Below are 21,778 nucleotides of genomic sequence, written 5' to 3' on the forward strand. Positions count from 1 at the left end.
ATTTTTCACAGAGAGGAAGAGAGAAGGATAGAGAGTTAGAAACATCGATGAGAGAGAATCATCGATCAGTTGCCTCTTGCACACCCCCTACTGGGGATGTGCCCGCAATCAAGGTACATGCCCTTGCCCGGAATCGAACCCAGGACCCTTCAGTCCGCAGGCCGACGCTCTATCCACTGAGCCAAACCAGTCCCGGCTTCCATTTCATTTTTAAAATGCCTCCTGAGTTATGTATTGTATGCTTGTTGTTGGATACGTTTCATGGATGCTCTTCATACAGAGACAGATTTAGGTTTCCGTCTTGACCGTAAGGACCAGATCCGGTCACAGGCGCTTGCCACGTCAGGCCACCTGAATTTTCAATAAGTTCTGGTTTTCATTTATTTCTCAGCAACACTTTTTGTTTACATTTTTTTTGCAAGTTTTCCCTAATATAATAAAGGAAACTATTGGGGTTTGATGTTTCTTTAAACAAATAATTTTAAAAAAATAAAACATCTGATTCTTAAGACTTTTCATGTCTTTCTTTAAGCATTGGCCATGTGCTTAATCTAAGTGTGTTAATTATCTAAATAACCCTACTCTAATGGACACTCTTATTATCCCCATTTTACAGAAGGGGGAACTGAGGCACAAAGGTGTTCAGGGCAGCCTGCCTGAGGTCACTCAGCCAGTGATCATTATACCTGGGATTTGCCCCTCCCTAGGCAGTCTGGCTCTCGATGCCCACCGTAACCACGTGCACTCTGCTGCAGTGAGATTCTGAAGCTTTGTGGTTCAGAGAGTCCATAGTCTGAAAGTCGGGTGATCCTGTCATTTTCAGCCTCACAATGAGATTTCCGTAGCCTCCCCCTCGGTCTCCTGGTGGGAAGAAGCCTTCTCATGTAACCCCCATTGGACACTCACCGCGGTGCCGCTCCTGTGCTCCCCGCAGGCAAGGCCATCACTGGTACCAGCTGCGCCAGGTCCTGAACCAGCGGATGCTGAAGCCCGCCGAGGCGGCCCTCTACACGGACGCTCTGAACGAAGTGATCGACAGCTTCATGGCGCGGCTGGACCAGATCCGGGCAGAGAGCGTCTCTGGGGACCAGGTGCCCGACATGGCTCACCTTTTCTACTACTTTGCCTTGGAAGGTACCGATGTGGGGGGAGGGGCCGGGCGGGCGCGGGTCGGGGGAGGTTGTGCCTGCCCTCCTCGAAGCCCCCGGGCTCCGTGTGCCATGGCACCGCCCCGGTCTGCCTCTGTGCCCGCCAGCTATCTGCTACATCCTGTTTGGTCTGCCCTGTGCCCGCCAGCTATCTGCTACATCCTGTTTGAGAAGCGCATCGGCTGCCTGGAGCGCTCCATCCCCCAGGACACCGCGGCCTTCGTCAGCTCCGTGGGGCTCATGTTCCAGAACTCACTCTACGCCACCTTCCTCCCCAAGTGGACCCGCCCCCTGCTGCCCTTCTGGAAGCGGTACCTGGACGGCTGGGACACCATCTTCTCGTTTGGTGAGGAGCCGGGAGCGGAAGCTGGGGCAGGTCCCCCAGGCCCTCCGCCCTCCGGGTGCCAGCTGTCGGAGTGGCGCTCGGTTCCTGGGGCTCGTGACCTCTGACCTTGCCCTCCCCTGCCGTCCACTGTCCCCGCAGGGAAGAAACTGATTGATCAGAAACTCCAAGAGATCGAGGCCCAGCTGCAGACAGCAGGGCCCGAAGGCGTCCAGATCTCGGGCTACCTGCACTTCCTGCTGACCAGTGGGCAGCTCAGCCCCCACGAGGCCATGGGCAGCCTGCCCGAGCTGCTGATGGCCGGCGTAGACACGGTGCGTGCGGGGGTCGGCGCGGAGGCCGGGGCTCCCGTCCTGATCCAATCCCCCACTCTCCCCCACTGGCCTGCGCCCCTCCGGCACCTGCTTCTCTTTCTGTGACGCGGATGGAGGGCTGGAAGGAGAGTGGGGAGGGGGTGTCCTTCCGCCCGGGAGAGGTGGGCAGGGCTGCAGTGGGGTCCCATCCCCGTGGAGCCTTGCTCTCCTCTCACACCTCACGCAGCTCCCTGGCGCTGTCCTTTAGTGGCGCGTTGAACGCTTGTCCACAAAGGTCCTTCCTTGTAGGATCTCCTTCCGGTCCTTCTGTCGGGCCGGGTTTCTCTGCATGACAGCCTCCCGTGCTGTCAGAGGGTGGTCCTCCCTCGTGGGTCCCGGTCCCACCGCGGAGTCACGTTTCGTGTGGAGGGCCCCAGGAGCCCTCCCATCCCTCCGTGCTGTGGGAGATGCGTGTTCTCCTGCATGCTGCGTCACCCATCCCACCCTCTCCCACCACCCGCCCGGCTTCTTCCCCAGAAACCCCTCTTCGCCTCACCCCCGCTCTGTGCCCCAGACCTCCAACACGCTGACGTGGGCCCTGTACCACCTGTCCAAGAGCCCGCACGTCCAGGAGGCCCTGCACCAGGAGGTGGTAGGGGTGGTGCCCGCGGGCCAGGCGCCCCGGCACAAGGACTTCACTCACATGCCCCTGCTCAAAGCGGTGCTGAAGGAGACCCTGCGGTGAGCTGCTGTTTGGGGGAGCACAGGGTCCGGTGTGGGATGGCCCAGGGACAGGCGTGGGCCGCGGGGCCTGGCGGGCTGAGGGCAGGGCCAGGGGAGGGATGGGAGGATGGGGGACCGGAGAGGTAGGACCGAAGGGGTGAGCCCTCTGCCCCTTCCTGGATGCAGAGCAGGCCGCACTTTCTGTTCCCGCAGCCTCTACCCTGTGGTCCCCATAAATTCCCGGGTGATCGTGGAGAAGGAAATTGAAGTTGGTGGCTTCCTCTTCCCCAAGAATGTGAGTGGCGCCGGAGATCCGGGGGTCCCAGGGGCGCCCCGTAACCTCAGCTGACGTGCTGCCGATTCTTGCTCTCAAGACCCAGTTTGTGCTCTGCCACTACGTGGTGTCCCGGGACCCGAGCATCTTCCCTGAGCCCGAGAGCTTCCAGCCCCACCGCTGGCTGAAGAAGAGCCAGCCTGACACCCTCGGGGTCCAGCACCCGTTCGGCTCTGTGCCCTTCGGCTACGGGGTCCGGGCCTGCCTGGGCCGCAGGATTGCGGAGCTGGAGATGCAGCTGCTGCTGGCAAGGGTGAGTGGGGAGAGGCGGGAGGTGGGGGGGCGGTAAAGAAAGCCTTGGGGAGGAGAGGGAGGAGGCACGGAGTGGGAGCAGGAGAAGGAGGGCAGTGGATGGAGATGACAGACTCTAACCACCCCGTATGCGTCTTCCCTCCAGCTGATGCAGCAGTACAAGGTGGTCCTGGCCCCGGAGACAGGGGAGGTGAGGAGCGTGGCCCGCATCGTCCTGGTTCCCAATAAGAATGTGGGCCTGCGTTTCCTGCAGAGGCCCTGCTGAGCCGGGCTCCTGCCGTCCTGGGGCTGGCCCTGTCACAGCCATCTCTGTCATGGCCCTGGCTCAGAGGCGGAGGAGCAGAGGGGGCTGCCAGATACCAAAGGCTGGAGGAACTCAGTGCACTTCCCATAAGACCCTGAGATTTTGCTACTTTTATCATTGTGCTCCCCTCCCTCTCAGAGAAAAGGCCGTCCCTGTCGCATTGCTTTCCTTTATAGAGAATAAAGGGACTTATATTGGTAACGGAGTCCTTGGTCATTCCTTTTGGTGCTTCAGCACCTGAAGCCCTTTCTGTGTTTAGGAAACGCTCTCTCCTCACTCGAGGAGTCTCGGGGGAGGCAAAGCCGCCAACCCCCATGGAAACTGAGAACACCCTGTGCTTTCCCAGGCCCACAGACTGGCCTTGGCTTCGCCTGGAACTGGCTGAGGCCCCACCTGAGCAGGAGCTGCAGAGACTCCCAGACCCTGAGAACAGCTCCCTCTTTGGAGCAGGAAGTTCTCAGACGTGCGCCCTGCAAGGTGCTGTACAGATTTCCGGGAGAGCTCTAGGCTCGCTCTGCAGGAGTGCCTTCTGGGACCTCGCCAGGGCCCCGCCAGCCAGGAGCCCCGCGGTAGCCACACTCCTGAGGAGGCGCGCGGGGAAGCGCTCACCACAGCTGCTGGTCCCAGGGCGGGGCCGCTCTCTGCGATGCCGCCGGGAAGGTCAGAGGCAGCAGGAGCGCGGCCTCTGCCTCACAGCCACCTTACAAAGCTCTCTCAGGGACCTCTGAGAGGGGAGCCTGAGTCCCCCTCGGAACTCCAGCTGCAAGGGAGTCTGGGGATCCTTGTTTTTAGCTTTCAAGCCTCTTTTAGTATAGAACGCCAACGAGAAGGAAAGCAGTTTTGCACTGAGATCCAATGTACCATATCGCAAGCCTGAGGAGTCGGTGAGACCCAGTTTCACAGGGTCCCAGGCGCAGCTGTAAATGTCTGCTGAGTCCCAGAGAACAAGAGTCAAATTCCTTATGTCTGTGGGGATTTGAGTTTGAACTCATTAAAAACGCATAATTGTCCTGATTAAAATCCTTCAGTGTCCCCCCCGCCGAAAGAAAGAAAGAAAGAATAAAAGAAAGAAAGAAAGAAAGAAAGAAAGAAAGAAAGAAAGAAAGAAAGAAAGAAACCACGACACACTCACACCCTTAGCACTCAGGCGAATTTCAGGCTCCTTAGCGGGTTTAGAAAACTGTCGGCACCCTATCCTCCACTCTCTCCTCCCCCTCCCAGCCCAGACATTCTTGCCACAGCTGAGCCCAAATTCTTTTTATTTTCCTGAGCACCTTGTGCTCTTTGAGGTCTCAATACTTTGTGCTTAATGTCCCCTCTCCTTGGAACCACGTCTTTCCCTCCTGGCATGGAACCCCAGAGAACTTGCTTTCCCTCAGGACTCACCTCAAACGTCCGCCTCTGCAGAGCTTTCCCTGGCCTCTCTGGGTGAGGGTGAGCACTGCCTTCTGTGCTTCCCCCACCTGCCTCCTCTGACAGAACTGAGCCCCCAGTTTGTTCGCCTTGTAGACATGACTGTCTCCCCATCCAGCTGTGAACTCCGTGGCGGGCACAGATCAAGCTCCTTTCAGCTTGGATCCCAGGGTCTAACTCTGTGTCTAGCACTTAGGAGGTGGTTAATAAATGTTTACTTAATGAGCAGAGACTGGGATTAGAGGAAGGAAATGGAAGGACAGGGATGGATATGAACTTTCCATATTAAGAGGAGAAACCTGGAGGTAATTGGAAGGAATTCCAGATTATAAAGATGTGGATCTCAACCCTACCTGTGTAGGGGTTCACCTGCGAGAGCTCCTTATAAATGCAGAGGATTGGGGCTGGGCCCAGAGGGGGCCAGGACCCCTGCCGCAATGCCAGCCAAAGCAGACGTCTGCCTTTGCCAGTGTGCTGTTCCTTCAGACCACCAAAGGTGAGCTGTCCAAGCACCGGAACCCCTCAGTGCCGGCGTATGGGTGGGGGGATGCTGGTGGATGTGGCTTGGAAGTAGGGTTTTGTAGCATCTACCCAAGAGGGTCAATGTGTATGACCTACAGCTCAGCTAATGAACAGATAGGCTAATCCCCCATTAAAATCCACGAAGATCTTGTATATCCATAGATAGAATATTATTCAGCCATAAAAAGGTATGATGTACTGATTCATGCCACATCATGGACAAACCTTGAAAACATGATGTCAATAAAGGAAAGCAGACACAAAAGACCACATATTTTTATTAAATTTATTGGGCTGACTGACATTGGTCAATAAGATCACACAGGTTTCAAGTGTAGATAGCCATAACACATGATCTACATATTGCCTCGTGTGCCCTCTACCCAAAGTCAAACCACCTTCTGTCACCATGTATTTTGGAAAAGTCCACATCTTGTGTGACTCCATTTACATGAAATGGCCAGAATGGGCGAATCGGTAGGGACAAGAAGTAGATTAGTATAGTGGTTGCCAGAAGCCAAGAGGACAGGAGCGTGAGAAGAGATTGTTGGTGAATATGGAGTTTATTTCAGGCGATGAATATGGTCTGAAATTAGATCGTGGTGATGGCTGCACAACTTTGTGAATGTGTTAACTACCACTGAACTTCACGTTTTGAAAGAAGGAGTTTAAATGGTATCGGAACCTTATCTCAGTGGAAAGAAATTGATGGAGACGCGTTGGCAGAAACAGCTGTGATGGAAGCAGTGCCTCTGAGGCACCACAGGACACTCGGAGGCGCACTGTTCTGCTGTGCAGGAACTAGGGGACCCGAAACCTAACCTCCAATCGGAAATCGGAAATGCAGAGCCCAAACAGGAGCTAAGCAGGCTGCTGAAGGAGGCACAGCTTTAGAGGCTCCCCCGAAAAGCCTTGCCGTCAGTGATAAGTGAACGTCGTATCCCACAAGACATAAGAGCCGAAGAGCTATTAGCACAGCTACAAAACCCTGCGCTCACACATAGCACTGGGGAGAAAAGAATCAAAAACTTCTACCCCAAACAGAGTAAAACAAAATACAACACGGCCAAAGAGGTTTTCTCTTTGTACTAGAGGTTCTTTTTTTAAAATTTAATTTTTATAAGATTAAAACATTTTTTTAAAAAAATATGTTTTCATTGATTTCAGGGGAGGGAGAGGGGGATAGAAACAACAAGGATGAGAATCATCAACTGGCTGCCTCCTGCAAGCCCCTTGCTGGGGATGGAGCCTGCAACCCAGGCAGGCATCCTGACTGAGAATCAAACCATGACCTCCTGGTTCATGGGCCGATGCTCAACCACTGAGCAACACTGGCCAGGCTAATTTTTATGAGATTTTTATGGAAATATAATATACCTGCAGAACAATGCACATAGACCAGATGTGCACAAGAAGTTCTTTGGCTTGTCTTGGGGATTTGAGAATGGCCTCTGACAGTTAAAATTCCAGCACAATGCCCAGGCAAGACTTGTCTAATGTAAGCTTCTCTGACTGTACGGATGTGATGTAACAGCATGAGCTCTTTTCTTTGCACTGTTCTCTCTGGGGGGCGAAAAACACCAGCTCTGGTTCGAGGTTTGGCACAACGTCTGTCAGTGGCCGGTGATGAGGCACAGCAGCTGGGGTCTCAGGGGCTCTGGGCGGCCCCCAGGAGTCACAGTGAAGGATGTCACAGTGAGGCTCCCTGATAATCCCCCAACCTGACTGTAAGGAAAGAGCAATAGGATGGAGGATAACTGAGGAAGAGTCACCATGCACTCCGCACAGCAAATGTAGCTGTGGCTGAGAGAATGCTCTCCCCAGGCCGGTGAACTGTGGTCCTCGGACGGTGGGCCCAGGAGGGCCGGCCCATCTGCTCTGAGGGGGGAGACCGCCTTCCGTGGGCTGTCCTTTCCCCCAAGGCCTGTGCCGTGGCCTCTGAAGGTCTGCTCATGCCGAGCAGCTCAGGGCACCCCCCGAAGACCGACCCTTCGCGCTTTCCCTGGAGCCCGCGCAGCTAGAGGCAGCCCCTCAGGACTCTGTCTCTGGAGGGAGCAAGCACCCCCTCCTGTCCTTCCACTGGAGCCCGAGACCTTCCCAGGCGGGGCCAGAGCAGAGCAAAGCCAGACGCAGAAGCTGAGAGTCTGAGAAAATGCCTTCATGTGCTACCTGACCCAGCATGCTGCTCTGTGAGGCAAACGGGCTGGGAGCAAACTTTAGACACAGAAACTCCAGACACACGCAGCGGATCTGGAGGAACAGATGATGGGTTGGAGAAAAATGCCCTCTCTTTCCCACAGACTGTGAGGCTGGGGGAAGCAGAGGGTGGGTGCTTCCGGAGTCCCTGAGAAGGACCCCTGTCTGAGGGGAGGGGCAGAGTGACTGATACCCACGAGAAGCTTGGAGGGGAAAGGGCAGAAGAGCCGGGGCCCCATATTTTCTGGGTAAAGGCTGGGAAAGCTGTGCGTCTCTGAGGAGAGCAGGCCACGTGTTGTGCGTCTCAGCGGATGGGCCTGGTACTGCCCCACGGAGCTTCCTGAAGCCCAGAGGGTGAGGCCCAGGAGCCAGGATGCTCTTATGCCCCGAGAGCAGGCAGGCCAACGAGCTTCATGGTAAGGAGAGAGGGCAGCAACCAGGGGCCACGCCCACTGTGACCAACCCAGTGGCAGCCGATGGGATGGGGATGTTTTAGCAGGAGCTGGAGTGGACGGTGGATGAAGACTGAGGAACAGATTCTTATACTGTTGAAAGCCTCTCCCCCCATCACCGGACTTCACCCCAGGAACAGTTGGAAGGGGAACCCAAAACTGACGGAGATTAATGTCTACCACCTGGTAAATGGGGCTTCCTAATGGAAATTACATTCCGTGTTAGAAAATTAAAGTTATTTATTTTTTTTGCAGAACAGAGTTTATGGTGTGAGTTGTAGCCACTATGTACGTAACTAATATTTTCTTTATGGTTTTGTTATAAATAAAAGATGAAAAAGGCATTTTGGTGATAGGACACTCTGTGCACAAAAGAGACGCCGCTTGCAGTGTTTGCCAATTCTGCGTCTTCGAATTCAGAAAGTGCAGGGATCTTGCCCCAAGATCAAATGACTGTAGCATTTTCTGAGCGAAACGTACAAAAGCTAAATGTATGGGCGGTCCTTTTTGTTTCTGTTTTCTCTATTATTCACGGCCGGTGACCTGAATACAGGGCCATCCCTGCGAACCCAAACACTGTCTGCAGGTGAGAGCTGAGGAGGAGAACGGAGGGAGGGCCACGCTGACAGGCAGTTCTGCAAATAACTGCTGCCCCCAGCAGTCCCGAAACGACAGTGCAGGGGCAGTAGGAGGTCAGAGGTTATCCGGGGGAAGAACAGCTGGGACTCTTAGGAGCTCCGAAGAATCCAGAGCCCCTGACTCTACCCAGAGGCTGAGGGCTCGCGGCCAGACCCGGGTGGGGGAAGGTGATGTGGGTGGACAGGGAGCAGTGGGCCTTAGGGCAATCCCAGTGCCTCTGGTTCAGGGACCTCTAGGCTTGACTCAGCTGCATCATCCCATAGTGCACTGAGCATTCCCGAGGGCTTCTGGGAGAATGGTCAGGGCAAGGGCGTTTGGGGAGGGCTGGAGAAGCCTGTGAGGAAAAGAGAAGAAGATGGTGACCAAACGGCCTCGGAGAGGAGGCTCTTTCCAAGGGGAGCCTCAGCCTGGCCGTTCACTGCCAAGTTGGCGAAGTTTTCGTCCCAACCTTATGCCAACCCTTAGCAAACGCACTCCCAGGAAGAAGTCTGAGGTCACGTCGAATTTACTGAGGTGAGTATTTAGAAACTCCCTCCTTTTCGCCTTAGTTCTCACTGAGCAGGGAAATTCCATTCATTCAACACATGTTTATTAACTTGCTTCCTTCAGTAAAGGAATGTCAAGCAGGTGGGAGTTGATTTGTGAGGGCAGGTTAATCCCAGAGTGCCTGGCCTCACCTCACCTGCCCTTGTCTTTCTTTACCGGGGCCCTGTGCACCCCTCTTAGGAGGGGCCCTAGGACCCCAACTAAAGAATGCCCGGAACAAAGTGCCCACCTGAGGTGGCTCAGTGGTTGAGCATTGACCTATGAACCAGGAGATCACAGTTCAATTTCCAGTCAAGGCACATGTCTGGTTGCAGGCTCAATCCCCAGTAGGGGGCGTGCAGGAGGCAGCCAATCAATGATTCTCTCATCACTGATGTTTCTCTCTCTCCCTCTCCCTTCCTCTCTGAAATCAATAATATATATATATATATATATATATATATATATATATATATATATATATATATATTTTTTTTAACAAAAGAATGGAACAAAGTGGTGGCCCCACGGTGAGTCCTGACACTCATAGTTTCCACAGGGCTGCTCGGCTGTGAGTTGGGCCACTCCCATCCTCAGGGGGCCTCCATCGGAGACCTGGGAGCCCAGAAAGCCCACGGGGCTGGTGCTGAGGCCAGAAGCCAGGGCAGAGCCTACCTGAACCAGAGTCGAACCAGCTAATGGGGGTGGGGGGAGATGAAGGCCGACGCCGGCTCCCTCATTGGCTCCGGCTGCGGAAGGCGGTCTGGGAATGAGGACTCGGTGCTCTCAGGCACTGAGGGCCTCGATGCCGGCGGGGCTGAGCACCAGGGCCTGAAGGATGTCGGACAGGGACACCACGCCCAGGAGATGCTGGTTCTCATCCACTAGCACCAACCGGTGTACCTGTGGGCCCACAGAGGCTGGGTAAGGGGGCAGGGCACCAGTGAGGTTGGCATCAAGAATCGGGCATCCACTGGAGATCACCGGGAGAGCAGAGTGCCTCCTAGAAACCAGGTAAGGCCCTGGCCTCTGTGCGGTCAGAGGCTGTGGCCATGGCACACGGGCCAATGGATAGGACCAGCTGCAGACCCGAATGGACACCAGGAGCTTGGCCGTGAAGGAGGCGGGCAGGGCAGGTGCTGGCGGGCGGGAGAGCGGAGCAGCCCATGAGAAGGACGGGGCGTGTGCTGGGGCGGGTGAGGCCGGGTACCTGCTCCCGGACTATGCGGTTGATGACCTCCCCGAGGCTCTCTTCGGGCTGGCAGGAAAGGACCCCCTCCAGGCACAGCGTCCGCCGCCTCAGGGCTTCCCCCACGCTCAGGTCCAGGTGGTTGTAGGTGTGCTGGGCAGCCAGGTGCTGGGCGGGGAGGGAAGGATCGCTCTTAGCCACCCCTTCAGCCAGGCTCCAGCCCAGCGGATATCTGCTGCTCACTCAAAGGGCCCCCTGTTCTACAGGCGCCTCTGATCCTCACACCACAGCCTCCCGGCAGCACCCTCAGCTCCAGCGCCCTCCGCTCCCCACGGACACTCACGATCACATCGAAGCGGGAGTAGAGGCCCACGACCTGACCTGCAGGGGTGGCGGGTGGGGAGAGAGAGAGATAGAGAGATAGAGAGAGAGAGAGAGAGAGAGAGAGAGAGAGAGAGAGAGAGAGGAGAGAGACAGAGAGAGATAGAGAGAGAGAGAGAGAGAGAGAGAGAGAGAGAGAGAGAGGAGAGAGACAGAGAGAGAGAGAGAGAGAGAGAGAGAGAGAGACAAAGAGAGAGACAGGGGGGAGGGAGAGAGAGGGAGAGAGAGAGAGAGAGAGAGAGAGAGAGAGAGAGAGAGAGAGAGGGAGGGAGAGAGGAGGCTCAGATCAGAACCAGGATGCTGTGCGAGGGCTTGGGCTGGGCTTTTGGAATAAACTCCTCGTTGTCCACCCCACCCACCCTTAGACTACTAGCTTTATCCTGAGGCATCAGGGGGCCACTACCTGGACCCAGATCACCTGCCAGCACGCCTCCTGACAGTGTGAGCCCCTGAGGCACCTATGGAATGTCCTAGCCTGGGTCTGGGAGAGCCTTAGATCGAATCTCTGGTTTACAGGGAACAGGAATGGAGGGCCAGGCACAGGCCGCCTGTAGGAAGCAGACAGGCAGACTGGGGGTGGATGGAACATTCTATAGGACAACCGACCCAGGCTTTTCATCACCAATCGCATAAAAATTCAGTGGGGAGGGAACTGTTTTGAGTTGAAAGATTTAAAGGACAAAAGGAGCAAAACATAGGCCTTAATGGACCCTGGTTTGTACAGATCAGCTGTATGTGTTTGTTCTTGGGGAAAACAGGGAAATGAGAATTAGAATGGGATATTAGATAATGTTAATAAATTGTTAGGTGATAGAGGAAATATTTTAAAAGATGCATACTGAAATGTTTAGGCGTGAAATGGCATGATGTCTATAATTTTATTTTAAATTACTTCAGGAAAAGAACTGATTATGGCAATATGTTAACTGTCAATCTAGGCCATATGTGTCAAACACAAGGCCCGCGGGCCAAATCCAGCCCGCCAGGCCTTGCAATGTGGCCCGCACCGCGCTGTCATCACTTCACTCCGCTGTCAGTTTATGACATTGTCAGTTTATGACTGTTCAGTAAACCATTCGGCCCGCGATTTAGGCTGGATTTTAGATTTTGGCCCCTTCTCTGATTGAGTTCGACACCCCTAATCTAGGCAATGGCTAGATTCATGCATTTGAAATTTTTCATAATAAAAAATAAATTAGAATACTTCTTGATATGTAGCTTCATTGTGGCAATTTAACTTTTAAATCATTTATAACCATGGTTTACCAAAGAAGTGGTCTTGCAATTTCTCTGACTCTTTTTCAGAGTAAGAAATTGAGGTCTAACAAGGTGCCATGGCCCATTTTAGGGTTAATTAAAATGAAAAACCTTATCTACTATTTCCCCTCATTATGTTCATTTGATGACACATAAACCTTTAAAAATCATCCTTTGGCCCTAGCCGGTTTGGCTCAGTGGATAGAGCATCGGCCTGTGGCCTGAAGGGTTCAATTCCAGTCAAGGGCACATTCCCAGACTGTGGGCTTGATCCCCAGGAGGGGGAGTGCAGAAGGCAGCCAAGCAATGATTCATCACTGATGTTTCTTTCTCTTCCCTCTCCCTTCCTCTCTGAAATCAATAAAATATGTTGAAACATAAAAAAATAAAATCGTCCTTTGAAGTCACAAGATGGGTGTTGTTAAGAGGCCCATTTTATACATGAGGAAACTGAGGCACAGAGAGGCCGAGTAACTGGTCCAAGGCTCAAAGCAGGCAGAGACGTCTAACCCAGACTCCACCCGGGCCCTGAGCTGCTGCCACACAGACCTCCGCCCCTCGTGGCCCCCGGCCCCAGCCCTGTCCTGGTGCGCACCCTCCTCGTTGACCACGGGCAGGGCGGACACGTGCCGGTCCACGAAGATGTCCAGGGCAGCCAGGATGGGCGCCGTCTCCAGCACCACGGCCAGGTCTCGGAACGTGCCGATGCCCAGGTCCTGGATGGTCCGCTGGAGGAACGGGGGCCGGGGCAGCAGGTCGCCCTGGTTGGGTCGGGGACAGGGGTGCGGTCAGGGTGAGCAGCCTCCAGGCCCCCGGTCGCCGCTCCCAGGGACCAGGCCCCCCGGCTCACGAAGATGTGCAGGAACTTGAGCAGCCGCTTGTGTGTGATGATGTGGAGCACGTCGCCGGACACCGGGTCCAGCACGGGCAGGCGGTGGATCCGGTTCTTGATGAGGGTGTAGACGGCGTCAAAGAGGCTGAGGGGTGAACAGCGAGCCTGAGGCGGCCTGGGGAGAGAGACCCTGGTCCCGGCCCCCTAGATGGGGGTCAGGGCTGAGGCGGCCTGGGGGGCCTCCAGGATGAGAGGCGTGCTCAGGACCGGGGGGTGGGGGAGGGGACTGGGTGGAGCAGGGAGGCCCAGGGGTGGGGTGGGGACGCTTACCTGTCGCTGGGAGAGATGGAGACCAGAGGCTTGATGCAGCCCTGAAGGTAGATCTCTGAAGAACAAGCTGAGTCAGGCCGAGGGAGCCGGCTCCCCTGCCTGACCACAGAGCCCCCCAGTGCCTCCCCGCCCTCAGGCCCCCTGGCTCCCCGTCCCCCTTCCTCCGCCTCATCCAGGAAACCCCACTGCCCACCCTCTCCCACGCCCCTCAGCCCCCCTCCGGGTCCCCTTGGGCCGCTCACCCCTCCAGGTCTCAATCTTATGCTCTTCGATCTCATAGATCTGGACCTGGAGACACAGAGGGCCTTCGGAAGTCAGACACAGCCCGGGGCACCGGGCTCCCGAACCCCCCGCCACCAGCCCAGACGGTGCCCGCTGGACTCCAGCCGCTCCTCACCAGCGGGGACCTGTAGTAGCGGTGCAGCACCAGGATGAAGTCTGTGATGGTCAGCATCCCTGGGGGGGGGGTATTGGGGCATCAGCCTGGGCCTGTGGCGGGAGGCAGGGTGCGGGGCCATTCTCCCCTCCTGGCCCTCCCGTGTCCTGGTGCTGAGGCGGCGGGGGGGATTGTGGGAGGAGGGGAGGAGAACAGCCCTCCTGTGCCTGAGGGATGGTTTCTCTCTTTATTCTCCAATCTCTCTCCTCCCCCTCCTCCTTTCCTGTTCTCCTAAGTTCTTCCTTTCCCTTTCCCCGTTCTCTACCCAGCACTTAGGACCCGGGACCCCGGGGCCATCACGCTGGAGAGGCCAGCTGGCCGCTCCTCCCCAGATGGGAACACTGAACGCAGAACCACCACGCCAGGTCCGTCCTCGGAGGGGCCTCCCCAGCCCTCTGCCTCCAGGCCTCCTCACCCACGAAGCTCTGCTGCTTGCTGTCCCACAGGGGGGCGGCCCGGACGCCGTTGGCCACCAGGGCGAAGAAGGCCTTCTTGATCTGAGAGCCAGGGAGAAGCCGGGGTGAGTCTCTCCCTGGCCCCGGGGTACCCCTCCACACCGCCAGCCTGCCTCTCACATCCCTGCCGGGGCGTTTGTTACAGAGATAAGGCTGCGGCGGCAGAGGACGGGGTGATCCCCTCCCCAGGCACCGGGGTGTGAAAACACGGTGTTCCCACTCAGAGGTCAGGTGTGCACAGGCGCACACGGTATAATTTTGCTGATATAAGTACCAGAGGTAATAGTTATTTTGTGGATTTACAAAATGCTTTTACCTAAATAAATTTTGCACGGACTCATTTTTTTGGCCTTCCCTAAGTAATGCTATCTAAACGTGCTGGTTGAATTTCTAATGCATATGAACATAAACACAAAGCTACTGAGATAAATATACCTATTCACAAGTCCCTAGAGTCAAACCATGTACTGTGGACGCACGCATGCCCTGCTTTTGGAAACACTGCTTCACCACACGTGATGCTATGGGTGGAATTATAGGCACGTGGTAGCTCAGCCAAAGGGCCAACAGGGGCCAGAGCTCATCCTGCTTATCTGGTAGGAAAGTCCCTGCCCTGTGTCCCAAGCCGTTGGTCAGGGTTTGCAAAGCGTTCCCACCTCTCCTGGGTGGTCCTAGGAGTCCTTTGCATTCCCACCCCCATTGTGGAGCTGAGAGAGGTAGCGTGGCTGGCCCGGGACCCCAGGGTGCTGAGGGGAGAGCTGTGATGACAGCTGGGGGTTGCTCACAGAGGAGCAGCCCTCCCGCACTGGTCTCCAGGGTGCTGAGAAGGAGCTGGGAGGGGACGCTGGGAGGCTGGCCTGGCTCAGGGTCCTGGACGGGGGGTGAGTGGGGTGCCCCCCGGAGGATGGAGCGGGCAGAGCGGCGGCCTCACCTGCAGCGCGGTGTCGAAGATGACCAGCTTGGAGCTGGTTGCCATGGCGTCGTAGCAGGTGTGCTTCTGCATGAAGTGCATGTAGACCTGGGCTCCCGGCTTCTGCAGCTCGTCGTCCCAGCCCTGCCTGGGGAGCGGGGCCTGCGGGGAGGGGCACGGGGCAGGCCTCTCTCCCGCCAGGCCGGGCTCAGGCCCGCAGGCGGCCGCGGCTGGGAGCCCTCTGCCGGAGCCGGTGGCTGAGACGCCGCGCTCGGAGCGGAGGACATCCTGGGGAGCGGCCTGGGCCGAGGGTGTGGCCGTGGGGAATGTGGGCTCCGGCCCAGCGCACTCGGCAGCTGGCCTGGACGGGGGCCCTGCGTGAGGGGAGAGGACAGCGATGCCGTCATCCAAACGCCTTGTGGGTGCCGCCTCAGTTTACCCTCAGAGCAGCCGGGGGAGCCTGGATGGCGGGGGCCCCATTCTGCAGATGAGAAAGCTGGGTCTCGGGGAGTCACAGGGCCTCACAGGGTTCTGTCCCAGAGCCCATGGGGAGTCCTGGCTCTGCACTGCGGCAGTTCCCCCACGTGGGGAGACGGAGGCTGCGAGACGAGGGCTGGGCCCGACGCTGTGTTCTGGGAGAATCCAGGACAAACCCAGGCCCCGGCTCCGGGGTTCACACTGCGTGCCCCCCCCCCTCCCTGGAACCGGCCGGGCCTCACCTTCCCCCGGGCCGGGGAGGTCCTCTTCCTCCACAGCCTCCTGCCGCGTCCATCTGGAGGCCCTGGCCCGCCGCCGCCTCCGGCTCCGCTCCGCGCGGGCGGTCACGGCGGGGGACGGCCACGGGGCGCTGTCTCCTTGCTCCAGGAAGCTCATCTCTGGAACAGGGAGGGGCCTGCTGGGTTAGCAGGGAGTCACAGGGCAGGATCCACTGAAACATCACAATGGTGGTGTTTAATATGTGCAAGCTCTCAGAGGGCTTTCTCCAAGATCTCTCATCCAAACCTCAGGGCGAGACTAGAGAGGTCAGACAGTCTGCCACAGCCACACAGCTGGCCAGTGGCAACGTCCGGACCAGCGCCTGCGTCTTCAGACTCGGTCCCCCGGCTCTTCCTTTGGAAGAGGAAGGAGCAGGCGAGGGAAAGGAGGAAGAAACAGAGAAAAGGGGAGGCAGACCGAAGCCAGGCTGGTGGAGGGGTGGGACTGGGGCCGGAGAAAAGAGACGGGCCCCCCAGGAGGGACTGCCCGCCTACCTTGGTGCTGAGAACCCACACGGCTGCTCCAGGACGGGCTCTGTGGGGAGAAGAATGTCTGAAGGGCTGAGAAAATGCCCCGCGTTCTGGAGCATGGGTCCTTCCCTCCCCACGGTGCACACGTAAACACATACACACATGCACCTCACAAACACGTACACATGTAAACAAACACCCCGCAAACACACACAAACACACACACCCATACACACATACACAGATACTAACACACACTCAGAAACAAACAAATGCAACCATTCCCAGGTACACTGACTTATACAAAGAATATATACACACAGATACCCACATGCTCTCTACTGAGAAAATCCAGGTCACACACACACACACACACACACACACACCCGCACACGCGCACACGTTCACACAGAGTGGCGTCTTCCCCCTCTCGGCCTCCCCGAGACCCCGGTACCGTGCGCAGTGAGTGCTCCAGCTCGGGCTCCATGGGGCCAGCGGGGCCTGCGGAGAGCGAGTGCTGGCCGCGGCGGCTGGGCAGCACTATTCTGGGCCTGGCCCCTGGCAGCCCGCCCTCCCATATCAGTTTCCCTCTGGGTGTCAGGCAGCTGGGAGGGAGGGAGGGGTCCACGGCTCAGCTGCTCCAGCCCGGCAGCCTGGGGGCAGGGTGGAGAGCACTGGAGCAGCCTGGAGTCTTGTTATCTGGTCCCTGGCCGCCTTCTAGATCTCTGAGGACAAGCAGGAGGGCCCCTGTGTGTGTGTGTGTGTGTGTGTGTGTGTGTGTGTGTGTGTTGCGGGGGAGAGGAGGGGTGGCTTGGAGCAATGTGGGGCACTGGGGGTAGGACGTGGGTTCCTCCTCTGAGAGCCTCTCTCATCTTTGTCAGATGCCAAACGAAGAAAAACAGAGGCGGTTGAGCTTACCTCTCTTCCTGGTACCAACTCCAGTCAGGGCAGTTGTAGCCAGCTAGCCGGGAGGCTGGGGACACGGGGTTGGTGGCCAATATGTGCACGGATGTCCCCATGTGAGTCCCGGGAGTCTGCCCCCTCTCTCTGCTGGAGGATGGGAGGTTCAGGCAGGTGGGAACCTGTGAGGATCCTCTGGAAGGTGTGCCAGGGCTTGAGGGCTTGGGACCTGCCCTTGTCCGCAGGTGGAGAGACACCTGTTCCTGCCTGTGGTCTGAAGGTGAGTGCAGGTGTGCAGCAGCCCAAGGCCCTCCTCCTGCTGGGTCTCCTGTCTCCACATCTTCTGGTGCCAACAGGGTCCCAACCTGGCTCTGCTGGCTGCCCACCCCACTTCCCTGGCATTCCTGGGGTCCGAGTCAACGTCCAAATCAGGAATGCTGACCCAGTTGCTCTAGCTCCCCTCTCTCTGCCCCTCCCTTCCTCTTTTTCTTTCCGTCTCTTCCATCTCAGTCTCTGGCCCTGGAGTGGACACTTGCTGATGGATTACTGGATTTCTTGCTGAATTCATTGAATGTATTTCCCATCGTCCCTCAAAGCCCCTGGCCTGCCTGAGGGTGGGGGTGGGGGAGAACACAGCAGGGAAGGGACGGTGCCCATCCATGTGTGTCTTGGATAGTGCAGTGGTGAGGGCACTCTCCTTCCACAGAGTCCCTGACAGATGATGGGACTTCTAAGGCGCAGCTGACAGGACACCTCAAATGGCAGAGAGATCAAGCGGGCCGTCCCTGCAGGTATCTGAAGCACCCACCAGGCCACCCACCCAGACAAGCCAGACACACGTCAGCTCACACCATTCCCTTCTCTTGCAATGCTCCGTCGTCCCTCCACCTCAGACATGGTTTACCTACAGGACCGGCCAGGAGGCTCCTGTGTCTTCCCTGATTGCATCACCCTCACTGCAACAGTCTGAGAGTGAGTGTTCCATGGATGCATCTCAGCGTGCACAGGACCGGCCTTTACATAATGAATCACATGCAAATGCCTTTTATCTCTGAGTAAACAGCGGGCACCTTGGTGATCAAACTTGTTGGCTGGACGTGATGCACAGCCTGTTGGGGGCCCGGTGGACCTGCTGAAATGTATGCTCTGCCGTCGGCTGGCCCTGTGACCCAGGCAAGCATCGCTCACTTTCTCCCCACTGTTCCCACAAACGGAAAACGGGGATAAAAACATGAGGTGGCAGAGGCCACCAGCTGCCTCCCAAAATCTGTTTTCCTTTCTTCCTTCGGTGATAGGATCACTTGAATTTTAGCTGGAATGGCTGCCTGTTGTAAACGCAGGTTCCCACTATCTTGCAGCTAAATATGGCCTGGTGGCTAAATTTTGCCAGTGACCTAGACGAGTGGAAGTGATGTGAGCAACTTCCAGGTCAGGCCTTACAAGAAAGAAACATGACTTCTCTTCACCCTCTGCTGACTGGAATGCTAATGCGATGGCTGGAGCTAGAACAGCTATCTTATACCCATGATGAAAGATGTTTATTAAGGGTTTCAGAGTCACCCTACCAGGGTTGGATTGTCTATAAACGCTTATAAGAAAGAAATATAAACGTTCTTCAGTCATTTAAACTGGGTCTTGGAGCCCTAGCCAGTCTGGCTCAGTGGATAGAGTGGGCCTGTGGATTGAAGGGTGCTGGGTTTAATTCCGGTCAGAGCACATGCCCAGTTGCAGGCTTGATCCCCAGTAGGGGGCGTGAAGAAGGCAACCAGTCAATGATTCTCTCTCATCATTAATGTTTCTATCTCTCTTTCTTCTCTGAAATCAATAAAAATAAAAATGAAAAAGAACTCTGGAGGGCCTAGTCCTAGAAGTTCCCCACACTCAAAAATATAAACAAAGCCCTAACCGGTTCGGCTCAGTGGACAGAGCGTCGGCCTGTGGACTGAAAGGTCCCAGGTTTGATTCTGGTCAAGGGCATGTACCTTGGTTGTGGGCACATCCCCAGTAGGAGTGTGCAGGAGGCAGCTGATGGATGTTTCTCTCTCATCAATGTTTCTAACTATCCCTCTCTCTTCCTCTCTGTAAAAAAAAAAAGTCAATAAAATATATTAAAAAATAAATAAATAAATAAAAAGGGTCTTTGTAACAACCAAACATATACTAACTAATGCAAACTTTGGTATCTGGAAGCAGCACTGCTTTAAAAGCCTAAGACAAGTGTCATTGGTTTAAAGAATGGACAGAAGAAAGCAAAGAAAAATATTGTATGCGGGTAAGCTGGCGACCATTGTTATGTTACAGCAAAACATAGGACAAGTCTGTCATCTGTGATCCCTTGAAAGGTAGAGCATATGGAAACTGGGCAGAAACACTGAGATTGCTGGTGCGTATTGGCTGCTGCTTGCTGCTACAAGCAAAGTATTATGAGACAGATGTGTTCAGGCTAGTTCTGAGAGGTAGTTTGGAGCAGGCAGGCCTAACAAGGGCTGTATCTGTGGTCCCAAATCTTCCTCAAACTCACCCTGCTCAGCAAACAGTGCAAGCTGGCTCAGTGAGCAGAATGAGGGAGTTGCCTTCACAGCCAAGCATATTTGTTTCAGCTGGCCTCGAGATAGCCACCAGCTGTGAGAGAAAGTCTAGGAAGCACACCAAGTCCAGCATATTCAAGCATAAAAGTGATCTCTATACGAGAGGCCCAGTGCATGAAAATTCAGACACTGGAGGGGGGGTCCCCTCAGCCTGGCCTGCCCCCTCTCACAGTCCAGGGGCCCTCAAGGGAAGGAGGTGACCTGGCGATCAGGACAAGGTGACACCCCATCACACCTCTGCTGCTGCCACTGCCGGCAGCACTAACATCAGCCGGCCCCGGATACCTGAGCCTCAGGCGGTCCTGGGTGGCTGGGCAAGGGGTTGGTTTTCCTCTTCCTGCTGACTGGAAGTAAGATGTGAGGGTGGGAGCTGAAGCAGCCGTTTGAACCTAATGGTGGAAGATGCAAGTTGAACATGATAAGAACCTTCCGCCCTCGTGCTGGCCTGCCTACCTACCTACCTCTGGACCGCTGTGTTAGAAGGAGAAAAAAAATTTCTATTTGGTCGAAGCCACAGACAACTGGAACCTTTGCCACAGCAGCCAAACCTCTCTTTAAGCAATGCATTTGCACCGCAGGGTGAGGGTAGGATTAGAAATTACAAGTGCAGCCAGAACCGGTTTGGCTCAGTGGATAGAGCATCGGCCTGCGGACTGGAAGGTCTCGGGTTCGATTCTGGTCAAGGGCATGTATCTTGGTTGCGGGCACATCCCCAGTAGGGGGTATGTAGGAGGCAGCTGGTCGATATCTCTCTTTCATCGATGTTTCTAGCTCTCTATCCTTCTCCCTTCCTCTCTGTAAAAATCAATAAAATATATTTTAAAAAAGAAAAAAGAAATTACAAGTGCAAAGAATGATGCTTCCCATTTATGCAGCGCTTACCATTCTGTGCAGTATCCCATGGAATCCCTGACAATCCTGTGTGGTTAATATTTTTTTTTTTTTAAATATATTTTATTGATTTTGTACAGAGAGGAAGGGAGAGAGATAGAGAGTCAGAAACATCGATGAGAGAGAGTCATCGATCAGCTGCCCCTTGCACACCCCCTACTGGGAATATGCCCGCAACCAAAGTACATGCCCTTGACCGGAATCGAACCCGGGACCTTTCAGTCCCCAAGCCGACGCTCTATCCATTGAGCCAAACCGGTCCTGCGTGTGTGGTTAATATTTTTATCATTATGGTTTTACAAGTGAAAAATCAGGCCACCAAGAGATTAAGTAACTTGGTGAAAAATCTCAAACCCAGTGTTGCTGGACTCCTGCATCACTCTTTCAGCCACGAAGCTCCATGTAAATAAAGCACAGGCCTGGCATGCAGTATATGCTCAGTAAGTGGTTACTGGAAGGATTTCCTTGCCATCTGCTTCCAGACCTCCAGCTTTGAGGCTTTGAAGGTGGGCAAAACGAAGAAGTGGGTCTTTACTAGTCATCTTGTGGTGGCATCAGGGTGGGACAGAGGAGGGGGCTAGCTGGGGACAGACACCAGCGCTGCTCAACACTAAAATCAGAGTGGTTTTCTGGTCGTCTGCCCTGCCCTCGGCCTTCACCTCTCACAGCTCCCACACTGGCTCTTGCTGCCATCCCAGCCCACTCACCCTCTTGGACGGGACAAATCAGCAGAAGGCACTGGCTTTGGTTGGGAAGCAAATGCTCCCCGGGTGTTCGGTTTTAGTGTCTGGTCGTGGTATCTTATTTCTTGGAACCCCTTTTCTTGGCTTGCTCTCAGAGGAGATGTGATAAGAACACTGCCTCCTGACCCTGGGTGAATTTGGCTGCCATCTCTGGATAGCTTATTTGTCTGGAACATGGGGTCGGGATCCTCCGTAAGTATTATTTTTATATCAGAGAAAGAAAAACAGCTTGAGGAGGCCAGCGGAGTAACCTGGACGAGACCCCTTACTGGTATGTTGTAAATGGTGTCCCCTGTGCCAGAGTGGCTGGGAGGGCAGCCGTCATATCAGTCGCCAGACACTCCTGCTCCTGTCCTATCTGTGTGGCTGAAACTAAGCAGGGTTGATGACAGTGTTCCGAGCACCTAAACAGACTCAGAATCTTGTTAATGCTGTTTAGTCTGCCTCACCTTACTGAGCCCTTTCCTGTGGGCTGCTGGAAATGGAATGGACAAAT

At 55.4% G+C, this 21,778-nt stretch overlaps 2 protein-coding genes across 6 annotated transcripts in view; one reads left to right on the forward strand and one right to left on the reverse strand.

Moving 5' to 3' along the window:
- The window catches only part of CYP27A1 (cytochrome P450 family 27 subfamily A member 1), a 33,788-nt gene extending 30,190 nt beyond the window's left edge, over nt 1-3,598 (forward strand). The window contains exons 3-9 of the mRNA XM_084892514.1: nt 935-1,134; nt 1,297-1,494; nt 1,633-1,805; nt 2,359-2,525; nt 2,721-2,802; nt 2,882-3,094; nt 3,239-3,598. Of these exons, the coding sequence (XP_084748640.1) occupies nt 935-1,134; nt 1,297-1,494; nt 1,633-1,805; nt 2,359-2,525; nt 2,721-2,802; nt 2,882-3,094; nt 3,239-3,358 (1,153 nt within the window). The 3' untranslated portion in view covers nt 3,359-3,598. The remainder of the gene's footprint in view (nt 1-934; nt 1,135-1,296; nt 1,495-1,632; nt 1,806-2,358; nt 2,526-2,720; nt 2,803-2,881; nt 3,095-3,238) is intronic.
- A 905-nt stretch (nt 3,599-4,503) lies between these two features.
- Nucleotides 4,504-16,650, reverse strand: PRKAG3 (protein kinase AMP-activated non-catalytic subunit gamma 3). Of its 5 annotated transcripts, XR_014795763.1 has the most exons (14): nt 16,615-16,650; nt 16,185-16,224; nt 15,654-15,809; nt 14,956-15,308; nt 13,985-14,066; nt 13,531-13,589; nt 13,376-13,421; nt 13,134-13,188; nt 12,822-12,948; nt 12,567-12,732; nt 10,677-10,714; nt 10,355-10,501; nt 9,820-10,047; nt 4,504-8,953 (listed from the first exon to the last, which is right to left on the reverse strand). XR_014795763.1 is itself a non-coding variant. In XM_084892549.1 (13 exons), the coding sequence occupies exons 1-13, from the start codon at nt 16,645-16,647 to the stop codon at nt 9,931-9,933; spliced, it is 1,419 nt and encodes a 472-aa protein (XP_084748675.1). In that variant the 5' UTR covers nt 16,648-16,650; the 3' UTR covers nt 9,643-9,930. The 5 variants fall into 5 exon arrangements, 3 of the variants coding, with proteins under 3 accessions (XP_084748675.1, XP_084748673.1, XP_084748674.1); XR_014795762.1 differs by lacking the exon at nt 10,677-10,714; XM_084892549.1 differs by lacking the exon at nt 4,504-8,953 and having other exon boundaries at nt 9,643-10,047.
- Between the last annotated feature and the right edge of the window lie 5,128 nt (nt 16,651-21,778).

The sequence above is a fragment of the Pipistrellus hanaki genome (genome assembly GCF_964339955.1).
Source record: "Pipistrellus hanaki genome assembly, chromosome: 8".
Lineage (NCBI taxonomy): Eukaryota > Metazoa > Chordata > Mammalia > Chiroptera > Vespertilionidae > Pipistrellus > Pipistrellus hanaki.

Coding starts and splice junctions, on each gene's coding strand:
- PRKAG3 (XM_084892547.1), bottom strand. CDS start 16,647: ATGGAGCCCGAGCTGGAGCACTCACTGCGCACG. Junction 16,225..16,614: donor TGGAGCACTCACTGCGCACG/GTACCGGGGTCT, acceptor TTCTCCCCACAG/AGCCCGTCCTGGAGCAGCCG. Junction 15,810..16,184: donor TGTGGGTTCTCAGCACCAAG/GTAGGCGGGCAG, acceptor TCCCTGTTCCAG/AGATGAGCTTCCTGGAGCAA.